Source organism: Coturnix japonica, chromosome Z, assembly GCF_054131305.1.
Source record: "Coturnix japonica strain WE chromosome Z, WE-NBRP24, whole genome shotgun sequence".
NCBI classification, from domain to species: Eukaryota; Metazoa; Chordata; class Aves; order Galliformes; family Phasianidae; genus Coturnix; species Coturnix japonica.
In genome coordinates, this window is record NC_140702.1 from 8,760,792 (window position 1) to 8,773,775 (window position 12,984).

At 42.1% G+C, this 12,984-nt stretch overlaps 1 protein-coding gene across 1 annotated transcript in view; it reads left to right on the forward strand.

The window, feature by feature from the left end:
- The window catches only part of DGKQ (diacylglycerol kinase theta), a 53,311-nt gene that overhangs the window by 7,303 nt on the left and 33,024 nt on the right, over positions 1-12,984 (forward strand). Inside the window, 1 exon segment of the mRNA XM_085527923.1 lies at positions 7,597-7,676. Coding sequence (XP_085384049.1) covers positions 7,597-7,676 — 80 coding nt within the window.

Genomic DNA, 12,984 nt, shown 5'->3' on the forward strand with positions numbered 1-12,984 from the left:
TCTTCCTTCCCCTGGGTCTTCAAAGGCAACAGCAATACTTAACTCATTGCTTATTTGGTTATAGTTGTGAAGTCATTTTGCTGAAATGTAACTCTATTTTATTTTTTAATAAAGAAAGCATTGTGGGAGGCTGCAGAAATCTGTCAGTATGTTTTGGTAATATATGTGTAGAAATTAACCACTGATTCTGTTACGTAATAAGTGAAGAGCCAGTGCCAGAGCATGCTCCAGAACGTGTCCTGCAAGGTCTGATTCAGTGAGAAGTGAATACAACAAAGCAGAAACAACAACAAGAAACAGAATAAACAGAATCTTGAGGCCCCTCTTTAAGAATTATTCTAATTTCTGAGGGGTTGGTTTCTGATTTATTTCTTTTTGTGAACTGAGCTGTGTGTGTCTCTGAAAGGTATGATGTACTTCTGGGTGGTGTATATAACATCTCGACATTGCAGCTCTCTGTTCTCCACTTAGATGGCAATGTTCAGCTTCTATGAATTATATATGAACTTAATCGTGTGAAGGAGACTGTTCCTTAAATTTGAGACAAGTGCAGTCCCAGGTCTCGCTGGTGATTCAGGAAGAGCTGAAATGCACACTCTTTCTTAACAGGAATCTTGTTAAAATGCCTGAGATTGGTAATAACATCAGGAATGGCAATTGAAAAAAGGTGGCATTGAGTTTGGAAGCCTTTCTATAATTAGTGCCTTGTGAATGTTTTGTTTTCCCCCTCTCATCTGGCCTTACGTGAATGAATCTATTTTCTAGCCCTTATCAGTACCCACATAATAACCACATTAAAGAAAGTATTGGGTGTACTTACCCAGCTGGCACAGGAGCCTGTTTCTTTGCATATATATGTAAAAATGGTTTCTAGCTCCATTTTTCGCTTGTATCTCATAGTTGTATGCACTTTTGTCTATGATGCACTTTGGAAATAGAGCCCTATAGGAATGAGAGGTGGGGTTGCCATGACAACTGTTCTTTTTCTTCCCTCCCTTGTCATTATAAAGTGTTGAGATGTGCTAGGTAATACTGAAATTACCCACATTAAAAGAGTAAGAGCACTTACCCTGTGTTGCAAATAATAATAATTTCACCTGCGTTTAAGATGTAATTGTTGCTTCTGCTGAAATTAGAAGTGTGCAGTGGAGGTGGATGGGTGCTGTTGTAGTTAGCATTACCAGTGTTTTTCATCCTTCTCTTTTCATGTTGTTTTGTTGGTTGGTTGTTGTTTTTAATTGCATCTTCACGTTCTGTGCTTGCTTTCTAAGCCATGGTTAGCTGCACCTCCTAGGGACCATAGCCCTCCTGCATTCTGGCTGTCTTGCTGAGAGGATGAGGTTTATTTCACGTGATTATTTTTCTTTTCTTGCTTCATTCAAAGACTTCAGTGTGTTGTGGAGGGAAATCTTGCTTTTTTTTTTTTTTTCCACTGAGAAAAACTCATTCTGGATTGTTGTGCATGCGATGCACATACGCTGTGCATCACTGCCCCTTGCAATGTGCCCTATGGCTGCAGGGCTGCACTGAGACCTTCCTGCATGTTGCAGTGTTCAGAACATCTCCACATCTTGGTGTTTTGCAAGGGATCCCAAGCAGTTGTTTTTCAATACCATAGTTTACTTCTAAGGTGACGCCATGGCATACACAGCCCTACCATGCCTTTTCAGCAGGTATTTACTGGAGTGTGACACTGACACTGTGGAGTGTGAAAGTAATGCAGGGAACCGTGCACTTTACATGTATATGAGTGCTGGAAACTTACAATATTTATACTGGTACCGTAATTGTGATGAAGGTTTAGTTAAAAGGATGCTTACAGTATATGTCACATTGTTCCAGGGGAGTTTCTTAAAACTTGAGGGCTGGGGTACAGCTGCCTTGTGCTTCTTACTGTGTTGTTTTCCTCTCCATTCTGGATGCTGTAGCTCTTTGTTTTGACCAGTAACTGTGAGTCAGCTGGAGAAGGATATTAAACAATTGACAAAGTTTCTCTTTGTAAAGCATTACCCTAAAATCCGAGAAGCTGTTGCACATAACTGCTGCAGAGTGCCAAGTGCCGTGTTCTCAGTGTTTATGACTCTGGTGTGCATATCCTACAGACTGGCCAAGCCTTCCTCATCACTGTCCTGTTCTTAACCATTGCATGCTTCTTTCCTCTTAATTTTCCACTTTGGTTACAGGTATTGCAGAGCTGCCACTTCCCTTCTACAGGGAAGAGGAAGGACCTTTCTTGATACAAATGTAGCTGGTGGGCTGCTGGGATTTCTGCTGACTGTGTTTACAGCTTAGGGATGCCTCTTAACCAGGTGGAAATAGCACTTTTGCCACCAGTGTAGTTGCCTGTGCTGGTGTTATTTGCTGTGCAGAGCATGCAGCTCTGATGGAGCAGAGCACATGGTACCAGTGTCCCTTACATTTGCAGCTGTAGGTGCTCTGGCTCTGCTTGCACAGTGGAATTCTGGACTCCTGCTTTGGTTGAAGTCAGGAAATGGAGAGCTGTGAGGATGAAGGGTGCGTAACTGACAGGCGGAGGCCTTGTAGTTCATCTGTCAGATCAAGATTACTGTACCAGGCAAGATGGAGAAACAGAGTAGGGTTTGTTGTTAGATCCTGGAGTGTTTGCAGCTGACTGATGAGAGCCAGAGAAAGGTCACTGATGTAGCACAGAGGCTTCTTAAGGCTGCCATAACGCAAGCAAGCCTGCTGTAACCAAATTGGTGTTGACTGACAGTTCAAGTGCATCATTGAATTCATTTAACTGCTTTGTTATGCAGTGGCTTGTCTTGTTTTTGCCTGACTTGTTGCCATGTTATTTCCGAACAGCAAATCTGACATACAAATGAATAGGAATTCAAATGTGCTGCCTTGAAATTGCAGAGCTCGGATGTTACAAAAGCATTTCTTTTGTATTTGTACCTATTTATAGAGCTTGCTGTCATGTAGACAGTTTTGGAAACGTAAAATACCACAAGATTCCCGCTGTGCAGCAGAAAGTGCATTTGACTAGATAGGGCATATGCTTGTAGCTCTGTTTAGTTAGTTGGTAGGACAAAGAGAATCTCAGAAAGGATGGAAGCGTGTATAAGTGATTTGTCAGACGCTCATTAAAAGCCAAGAAAATCAAAATAGGTGTCTTGTTTTCTTGTAGGTTTTCAGAGGAAGAGAATCTGTGGTGTGGTCTAACTGAGCTGTAGGTTCCATAGCACCTCACTGCTGAGGGAGAAGGGCGATACTTTTAAAGCTTTTCTTCTTAAAGCTGTCAGAGATTTTTTTATTCCTCCAGTGACAGCTTCTGGTGGCATTAAACAGCATTGCACAACAGCCTTCTAAACTTATCCCAGGTTGTGTTTTGCCTAAGAGAGCGCACCAGTACTGCATACAGGTCTTTGCACGTTCCAGCTTAAATGAGAAATAAGCTGGCAAGGCCTATGGTTGCATCCAGCATTATTTTCAGTGAATAGTCGCAGTATTCAGACTGGCCTGTGGTCACAGTCCTGAAGAAAAAAGCTCAATGTGTCTGTGTGGGCAAGCTGTTACAATGAAAAAGGAGCTGGTAGTTGTGTAACAAGTACAATATTTAATCCTGCTGACTTCCTCTGAGAAGAGAGTGATGCTTTCGAGTTACTCACCTAAACAGCCTCTCATCCAGCAGCCAGCACTCCTGTTTGTACAGGCTGTCTGGTACCAGTCTGTTTCACTTGTTAAAGAATGTAAAATAAGGTGTGTATATATATGTGTGTGTGTGTATGCATGTATTTTAATGACGTTTAAAGAGAAAAGATGTGTTTTTCTCCAGTCTACGACTACTCAGCTTCTGGGCTAAGTAGTGGTTTGTCTTGATAAATGCCCTGTTTTTTCTGTTCATTGCTGAATTTGTAGCATTCTCAGGCTGGTGTATAATGATGACCTTAAGCTTGAAGGAAGAATCTTGGGTTATAGTGTGGTATGTTAAAGGTGGAAGGTGTACAACCTACATCTAATGCAGGTGTGCAGTTCTAGATGTGCTTAGTTTTTAAAATGAATATATGAGAGTTGAAGTCCAAAACGTGAGTGCAGCACATTCCAGTTCTGAGTAGAAAGAGTAAACTTGCACTTGAGTTAATGGATGAGGACTTCTCCCATTTTTCCCCATTTACTGTTTCATCTTGTGCAGGAGGACATGTGTATCGGTAGGTATCACCTGTAACACCTGCTGGTGGACAAAAGTTGTCCACAATTTAAACTATTAGAAGCATCTTTATTTTCTTTAATCCTGCACATTTTCCATATATTCCAGAAAATGTAGGTAGTGTTTCCCAGTCTACCCAAAGGCCAAACCATCACAGATTTCTTCCAAGGCCTAAATTTAATAGGATGCCCCAGAGAATTATCTCTTTTCATTTAGTTTTATTCATATTCACAGTAATGAGTTGAGTATGGGCTTTAATGCCTTGTGCTTAAATTTTTCTGGAAATGAGAAACTTACTGTGTGCTGATAGCTAAGGAAACAATCCTGATCTTCTAGCCCATTTGTAGCTAAGCTAATGTTTGTTTTAAGGACAAGAATAAGGCATTGAGTTAACTAGGTCACTCAGTAATCATCTGTAAGCATTGCTAAGAGTTTGGAAGGAGCTTTGGTGCAGAGTTAGGACTTGCTCAGCTAAGCACAGTGCAAACTAGTGAGCTTATGGCACTTGTGCAGAGTGAAGGAGAATGATTTGTCTGTACTGAGGAGTTGTGTTGCCACTTCACTATGGGAAATAATCCCTCCCCATGCTGTTGCTGTGACAGGCAGCTGGCCAAGGCATCATGGTGTTGTTTGGGAGTTACTGGCACTTGCTGTGGGTCTCTTGTGTGTTCAGGGTATGCGTTGAGAGAGCTCCCTGCAGCAGGAAGGTGCTGCTGCCTTCAGATGCATGAGGTCTCTCTGTCGGTCCTTAGCCTGACCTGCCGTGTGCAACAAGAAGGGTGATGGCTCCTGTGTGATGAGGGGACCATGTCCTGCAAAACCCATGGCTCAAACCAGACAGGAGCACACAGCAAGAGGGACCTGCTGGAAAAGAAGAGAGCATTACCAATTACTGATGCTTGTGATGTGAATTTGGGACAAAAGTGTGCAGGAGCAGACTGCAGGGATGAGTCCAAACTGCAGTCTAGGACCTGTTAGGGTAAGCCCTGCTTCAGGAAAGTACTGGAGGGTGTGACTGGTGGGGGAATTAAAATCTGCTTTGGTTGTGCTCTTGTTAAGCTCAGACTGTGTGCCTGCTGAAATGAGAGGAATGCTCTTGGGTACAAACACATGTGTGAGTCAGGCCAGAGAGCCTTGTGTTAAACTTATAAAGCTGCCAGGAGAGGAGCCAGCGCACTTTGGTCTTTGTATTGACTTTCCTTGATCCTCTGTGGGGAGCAATTAAGTATCTCTACTTTTAGAGCAACAAGTGCTAAACATTTTCATATTTAGCAAATGCAAAACCAGATTCTTATAAATAAAACTACTGAACTTAAAAAATAGAAGACTATTGTTATTCATACATTATTTATAAAAGATCACGCTATTTTGAATTATGTTAAACATCTCAAAACCTTCTAGGATTCTGCTCTAAACTGTGCTCTGTTCACAAGTGGGGAAAGAAGGGGTGTTGAATTTGGCATCTTACATGATCCTCACTCAGCCATCACTGCATAGAGCACACTGATGCGTTGCTGGAGTCTATACAGGACAAAACAGACCTCTTTCCTCATCCCACTTTTGAAACCTGCTCTGAATTCTGGCTGGAGAACAGGAAGGGATAAAAGGCTGTGTGACAAAGTGCAGCATTTTAGAGGTTTCAGCTGCCTTTGCTGTTCTATCTGGAGTTACACTGCAATGCTCAGCTCCTGTGCCCTGCCATCCAAGGCAGGGGAGAAATGTTTTGTTTCCTTGCAGTGTTTGCTGGAAAGCTTTATGTCCTGCCTCATTGCCATACTCTGCCCTTTCCTATGGTGCCCACTGACCACCTGGCATCCTGCTGTCCATTGCAAACATGTAGTTTTTCATGTGGTTGAAGTCGCCAATTCCTGGACAGAAGAGAATGGAGCATCAAGGACAAGCTGTCAGATGTGATTGCTGATCCTGGATGTAATTAGGTGCTCAGAGCAGTAGCTCATTAATCCTCTTCCTATAGAACACCCTACCCTCTTTGTTTCCTTTTAATTGTTTTTTTCCCCTCAAAACTTTGTTTCTTCTACCTTTATTTTCCTTACTAGGCTTTCATTGTTTAACTTCCCTAAGATCACCCCTTTGTTACTTCTTAGCTGATTCTTTCTAATCCTTATCTGTGCCATTGAGCCAGGAGTACCATCAACCATAAAGACAGATGTGACACTTCCAGCAGCCAACAACAGGTTTTATCTCCTCTCTTCCCACTCCACTTCTCATTACTACGTAGGTCACAGTCTTGAGCTGCCAATGATGAATGTCTGAGCGCAGCAGTGACTTGCAGTGTAATTTTTTTCCTGACTTGAAGACTAATGTAAAGCAAATATCAGCCTACTACGTGCATTAGAATGTGAAAGGGGTCATTCTGGTTTTTGTGCCATCAAGAGGAAAGTTTATTTGCATGGACTGGCAGTAAACCATGTAAATAAGTGAACCCGCGTTAAGATTGTTGTGTTGGCGTGTGAGGAAAAGGTGGAGGACTCTAAAGCCATCACTGCTTGGCTTTAGTTCCTGGTTAGTGTGAGGTTGTGGATGACCTGCAGAACAGCAATCAGACTCACAAGAGTCAGAATGTAGAGTAGTTTATTTATGATGTATACACCAGCACACTGTGGGGCTTGTGCCGCCCCAATTGCACAACTGGTGTCTCTCAAGCAGTCATATTTATACCACACAAAATGCACACTCATGATTCCCTAACAGCAGGTATTGCTAACTCACTCTAGGCACTGGGTTGTCCTATGCTAACTAATTCCTTGAATGTTGAGTTACCTTGAGTGTCTCCAGGGACGAGACATTTAGTAAAGCTTTGGTGGAATTTTAAACCTGTTGCTGCCAAAGTAGCAATAGTAGTGGTAGTAGTAATAGTTAATAAGAAGAAACTCTTGAGTTTCAAAGTTGTGCATAAAACTGGTGACTTCTGTCTCTTTCATCCACTGCACTGTGTTCCAGTGCTGTTTCCTCCCATTTATTCCTGACACATGCACTTACTTTTAGTAGAGTTTGCTCTCAAGCATGTCCATCTACGTTGGCTGCTTCAAAGAGCTATTTTAGGCTGTCGGCTGCTTAAAATCTCTCCTGAAAATTAAGAAGTCATTTTGGTGGCAATGGAGAGAGTGGGAGGGAAGGAGCTGCTGCTGGCCTGTAATGAATTTGTATGAGCTCTGTTCTTTTGTTTTCTATCACCAGCATCTTGGTAACAAAACTGGTTGGAGTTGGTGTGCCTCGAGAGATGTGACAGTTGTGTACGTACTCATAGCTAATGGAGAGCAAATGTGACTAGAATGATTTGTTCCCATTGTGTTCCACCACACGTGATATTTTTTGTTTGTTTGTTTTCCTATTTGTTTGTGTTTCACCACAAATATCCCTTCTTTGTGAAAGACATAATCACTGTTCTCTTTTGATTTCCACAGTTTGCAACTTCATGTCCCATGAGAAGTGCCTCAAGAATGTCAACATACCTTGCTCATGTATTGCTCCCAGCCTTGTAAGGGTGAGTAAGCACACACTGTTATGTCTCTTTTTTGTCATAATGGCACAAATTTATCACTAAGTAGCATGTGAAGTGGCTTGCTGATGTTGTAATGCTTAAATCAATTGTGTTAGTCATCACTGAAGCTTTTACTGCTGCTCAGAGACAAAGTCTGGCATTTCCTTAAAAACTTCCCTGCTGCAGGCGGCTGCAGACAGTCTGTCTTTGAAGAGCAATTATGTGCATTCTTTAACTACTAGTAGACATTTTACATTGTGTCATTACCTGGAAGTCTCACAGTAATGGCGTGGGGTGACAGATAGATATCAGTGCTCTCAGGAAACCATAACGTGTGTATCATAGTTAAAGAACTCCATGTAACTCACTTCTTTTCCTTTTTTTCAGTAAGTGCATCTTACTGGGAAAATGCTAAGTTTCTGCCTAGTGAAGGGGCAGTTTGGCTTCTGCTGAACATTGATCTTGAGGATTTGCTTGCTTGTTGTGCCTAGAGAATAAAGTCTTTGCATTAAAAGCACAGGATTTTAGAGTCAAATCAGGGCTTCACTAAATGGTAAGAGTTCACATGGATTTATTTTAGTAGTAAAATCTTGGTTTTTTAGGTGTGTTGAGACTTTTTCTCCCACACAACTTTGTAAGAATTGCTTTTGAAAAAGGGTCTGAAAGATAGACTAATTTTGAAGATAATAATATCAACTGTAATACTAAGAGTCTAAAATGTCACCACCTGGAAAGAGGTGATGGAAAGAGTAGAGGGGAGGAAGCAGGTGGGAACCTTCCTGTACAAGTTGAGAAACGTTACAAGTATAGTAAGGAGGCATGATCAAACATCAAATGCAGCATTATAAAATAGAAATGCGTAAGTTGGGAATGTTACAGACCTCCCTGACTAAAATCAAAGTTATGGGATATTCATTGTGTCAATCTGTGAACTTCTGAAGGGAATCTACATTCCCTTCTTTGTACACAGAAAAGCATTGCAGGTTTCTTTGCATTGTGGAAGCCTGGTTAGGGAATGGAAGGTTTAAAACAGCATGGAACTGGAGGTTACAGGAAGTTAGCCAGTCATTTGCATTTAATGTGCTTTGTCTTAGAGGTTAATGCAGTTCAGCCTTTGCTGCGCACTTCATCTTCCCCACGCATTTTCATTTTGGGAAGTATAATTTAGACTGTCAAAAAAGAGGGGGCTGATACGCAGAACATTGCCAGTGAAACAATGAGAAGTGCTGCTGTCAGTCTTGTAGCCCACAATAAAGGGATGCGCAGATAGTGAGAAATGCTATTGCTAAGAATTAGCATCTATTACTGTTTCAGTGTGCTGGCAGTCAGTCATTGTAGCATGGGAAAAGGAATGGTGACTCAGACTGTGCAGGGATCTTTGCAGGAGTGGTACATGGCCAACTGAGAAGCATTCATTTTTTTCATAGGCATTTAAACAGTTGTGATTGCTTCTTTTGTGAATTTGCTGTAAATTTTAGTTGTTCAAAATAATATTTGTTGCTTTGCTTTTGCATGGTGAAAATCCTGTGCTTACATATTGCATCACTCATGGATGGATGGGGATTTTTCCCTCCAGCATGTTATTATTCAGTGTACCCCAAGATGATGATGGTTGTGTTTTTTTTAATCCCAGATCTCATTAGAGAAAAGGGCTATTGTTGAAGCTCATCAGTACTAACACAGACTGTGAGAGAATAGTTTTTCAGCAGACAGGCCATGGAAGCTTTTAATTCCTGAACCAGGGTTTCCTTTCTGGCGTCAGGTCGGTGCCCTCAGAAACGTGCCACGTCTGCATCCAACCTCATATCTTTCTTGATGAATTCACTCTTCAGGCTGCCCTAAGGAGCTGTTTTCTACTCTGTTGTTAATCTTTCTCACCTGCACGTACTGTTCCAGATTGGATCCAGATCATGATTTGAAATGAAATGTCACGGATCAGTCTTCTGAACACATCTGTGTTTTCATGGTTTGCCAGGGATGGGAATTGTTTCACTCGTGAGATCTTTGCAACTCCTCCAAGTTCAGACACTTCTCCCTATGTCCTCACAGGTATTTGCCTGCTCTGAGGCATTTTTTAGAAAAGAAAAATCTGAACGAAAGACAAAATGACAGTGAAAACAAAAGCTGAATGGGTGTAAAATATGAAGTTTCCTTTGTTGGGTTGGAATGAGTTGCAGATTTGTGGCCTCTTAAATTTACCATACAAATGTGTTGTATGGGGTGTTTTGTATATTAAAATAAAATGGAAATGATAGTATAATAAAAGTAGTTCTAATGAAATGAAGCATTTGTGATGGTTTGTTTCTTCTGGAATACATTGATGCATTGCTGTAGTTGTTTCTAAACACTTCCACTTCAGGAAGAGCAGGTAGACTTCACAAAACTTACAAAACTTCCTTCAGTGCTTTTCTTCTTACAGCCAGGTTGTCTGGGGTGGAAACATCCTGATTTGGGTCATCAGCTTCTTGCAGAGATTGTAATGCTGAAGATGAGATGTGGCTTGACGTTCAGAGCTTGGGTAGCAGCTGCATTCACAAGCTGTGGTACTGAAGGAGAAGATTTTGGAGCTTGCAGAAGATTTTGGAGTCTCTGCTGGAAGAGCAGGCTTGCTGACCTGAGCCTTTCCCTCTGGTTGTTCTCCTATCTGCTGTAGGAGACCTGCTTTATTTAGCAGGTGGATTAGACTCAATGATCTCTACAGCTGTTCTGTGGTTCAGGGATTCTGTTTCTACCATAGCAATGGTTGGACTCCAGACTGATCTGATTTTGTGTGGGAGCTTCTTGGACAGCCCCGACTACCTTCTGCAAGCAGGTCTGACCTCCAGGTCTTCAACACTTGGTCCATAGCTGCATTGTGATTCAAATGCATTTGCATGGAGCTTGCCAGCCACAAGCCATAATTTAGCAGCCAAGTAAAATTGTGTAAATTGTTTATTGGTAATCATGGAATCATAGAATCACTCAGGTTGGAAAAGACCTTAAAGATCATCAAGTCAAACCACAACTCAACCCCAACTGTAATAACCCTCTGCTAAATCATGTCCCTGAGCACCACATCCAAATGGCTTTTAAACACATGCAGGGATGGTGACTCAACCACCTCCCAGGGGAGCCTATTCCAGTGTTGAACTACTCTTTCTGTAAAGAAGTTTTTCCTGATATCCAACCTAAACTTACCCTGGCGCAACTTGAGTCCATTTCCCGTTGTCCTGTCACCCCTCACCAGTGAGAAGAGACCAACCCCGCTCTCGCTGTAAGCACCTTTCAGATATTGGAAGAGAGCAATAAGGTCTCCCCTCAGCCTTCTTTTCCCCAGACTTCTTTTCCCCAGTACCTTCAGCCTCTCCTCATAGGGTCAGTTCTCCAAGCCCTTCCCCAGCCTCGTTGCCCTTCTCTGGACCTGCTCCAGTACCTCCATGTCCTTTCTGTACTGAGGTGCCCAAAACTGAACACAGCACTCGAGGTGAGGCCTCACCAATGCCGAGTACAGGGGCAGGATGACTTCCCTCGTCCTGCTCACCACACCATTCCTGACACAAGCCAGGATGCCATTGGCCTTCTTGGCCACCTGGGCACACTGCTGGCTCATATTCAGCTGACTGTGTATCAGTACACTGAGGTCCCTTTCCATCAGGCAGCCTTCTAGACTCACCTCCCCAAGCCTGTAGTGTTGCCTGGGGTTGTTGTGACCAAAATGCAGGACCCAACACTCGGTTGTATTGAAATTCATACAGTTTGCCTTGGCCCATTGATCCAGAATATCCAGATCCCTCTGTAGTGCCCTTTTCCCCTCAGGCAGATCAACACTCCCTCCCAGCTTGGAGTCTGCAAACTTACTGAGGGTAATCCTTATATCGCCCTAAATTCTACTCTTTTTCTTCCTCAAAATGATAGCCAGCCACAGAGGTAGAAGGGGAGGGCTGGTACAGTAGTTCATGAACTCCGGATTGCTCATTGTGGTAGCTGGGCTGGTGCAAGTTGCCTGGTAACTTAAGCTCTCCCAGAGTAACCCCATGGCTGTACCGATGACCCTTCAGATTCAGAAGTGGCGTGGAATGTTAGTGAGTTTGTTTCTGCTAATTCATGATGTTGATCTTGATAGAAGTTAGTTTCCACCGTAGCAATAAAAGCAAGGAGTGATGGTTCTTCGTGTATCAGCTTCTCTTTCCAATATAAGGAAAGCTAGTACAAACAACTCATAATTGCAGTGCAAAGCTCTTACATGGATCTTAGCCATAATAGAAGTACAATAGATTTCTGATTTGAAATGTAATTTAGTTTGCTGTGCAGTTCCCATCCTTTGGATTCCTTGAGAGCTAATTTGTGTATGGGTAGCTAAGGTCTGGTGTTCTATCACGGACATCTGTATCATGAAGAAATGGTTTCTGGATGTAGTGAGGTTACATGTGGATATGTGCTTTATTCCCTTGCATTAGCACCAATTAATGTTTTGGTAACTAATTCTGTGTATTTAAATTACTTTTCTCTCCTGTTCTACAGTAAGTTGCTGTTTCAGTTGATATTCTTAAGTCTGAGCTTTAGATTTCTGTAGAATCAGATTTCATTGCTGGCTGATACAAACTGTTATAGAAATGCCTAGCACTGATGCTTTGGGTTTCTTACCAGGTGGCAGCAAAAAGCATCAGGACTGGGAACATCCTGTACATCAGTACAAGGTCATCCTGGAGATTATGCTGGAGCGTTAGCATTATATTTTCTGTTGATGGATTTCTGATCAATACTGTGAGGGCACCTAGATGTCACTTAGTGGTATTGTTAGTAGAAATTTTCTGTATCTTTCTCAGGAAATTGGCTTTAGTGGTTTGCCTAAAGTAATTTAAGGAGCTGAATTGAAAAAGAAGTTTCAGTTCTCATCAATTATTCACTTTCTTTCTGTAAGCCTCCGTCCGTGTCTGTAGTTTGCTGCTCTTGTACAGGTGAATGTAAGTTAATGAATAATAGATAACATTTTGTATGGTGACATGGTGCCTCACCAACTTTTCCCTGTCTTAAGAGTTTGGTATCGTTTATATGTAGGGTGCTTGGAACTTCTTCAATGTAATGTAATGAGCTGCTAGGGAAAAACAGCGTGTGATTGATCAGCTGCCTCATTGTGCTGTACTGGCTCTTTTCCATGGATTTTTTCCTATCATCCCATCCTCTTTTCCAGCAGGCTCTGCAGTAGTTTTATACATATCATGTCTAGAGCAAATTAGGGGGAGCAGTCATTTTCTTGCTTATTTAACTCAGTGGCAGTAAGGACAAGCCTGTATTTCTGTGCCGGCTGTAAGATAAAATAGTCAGACTGAAG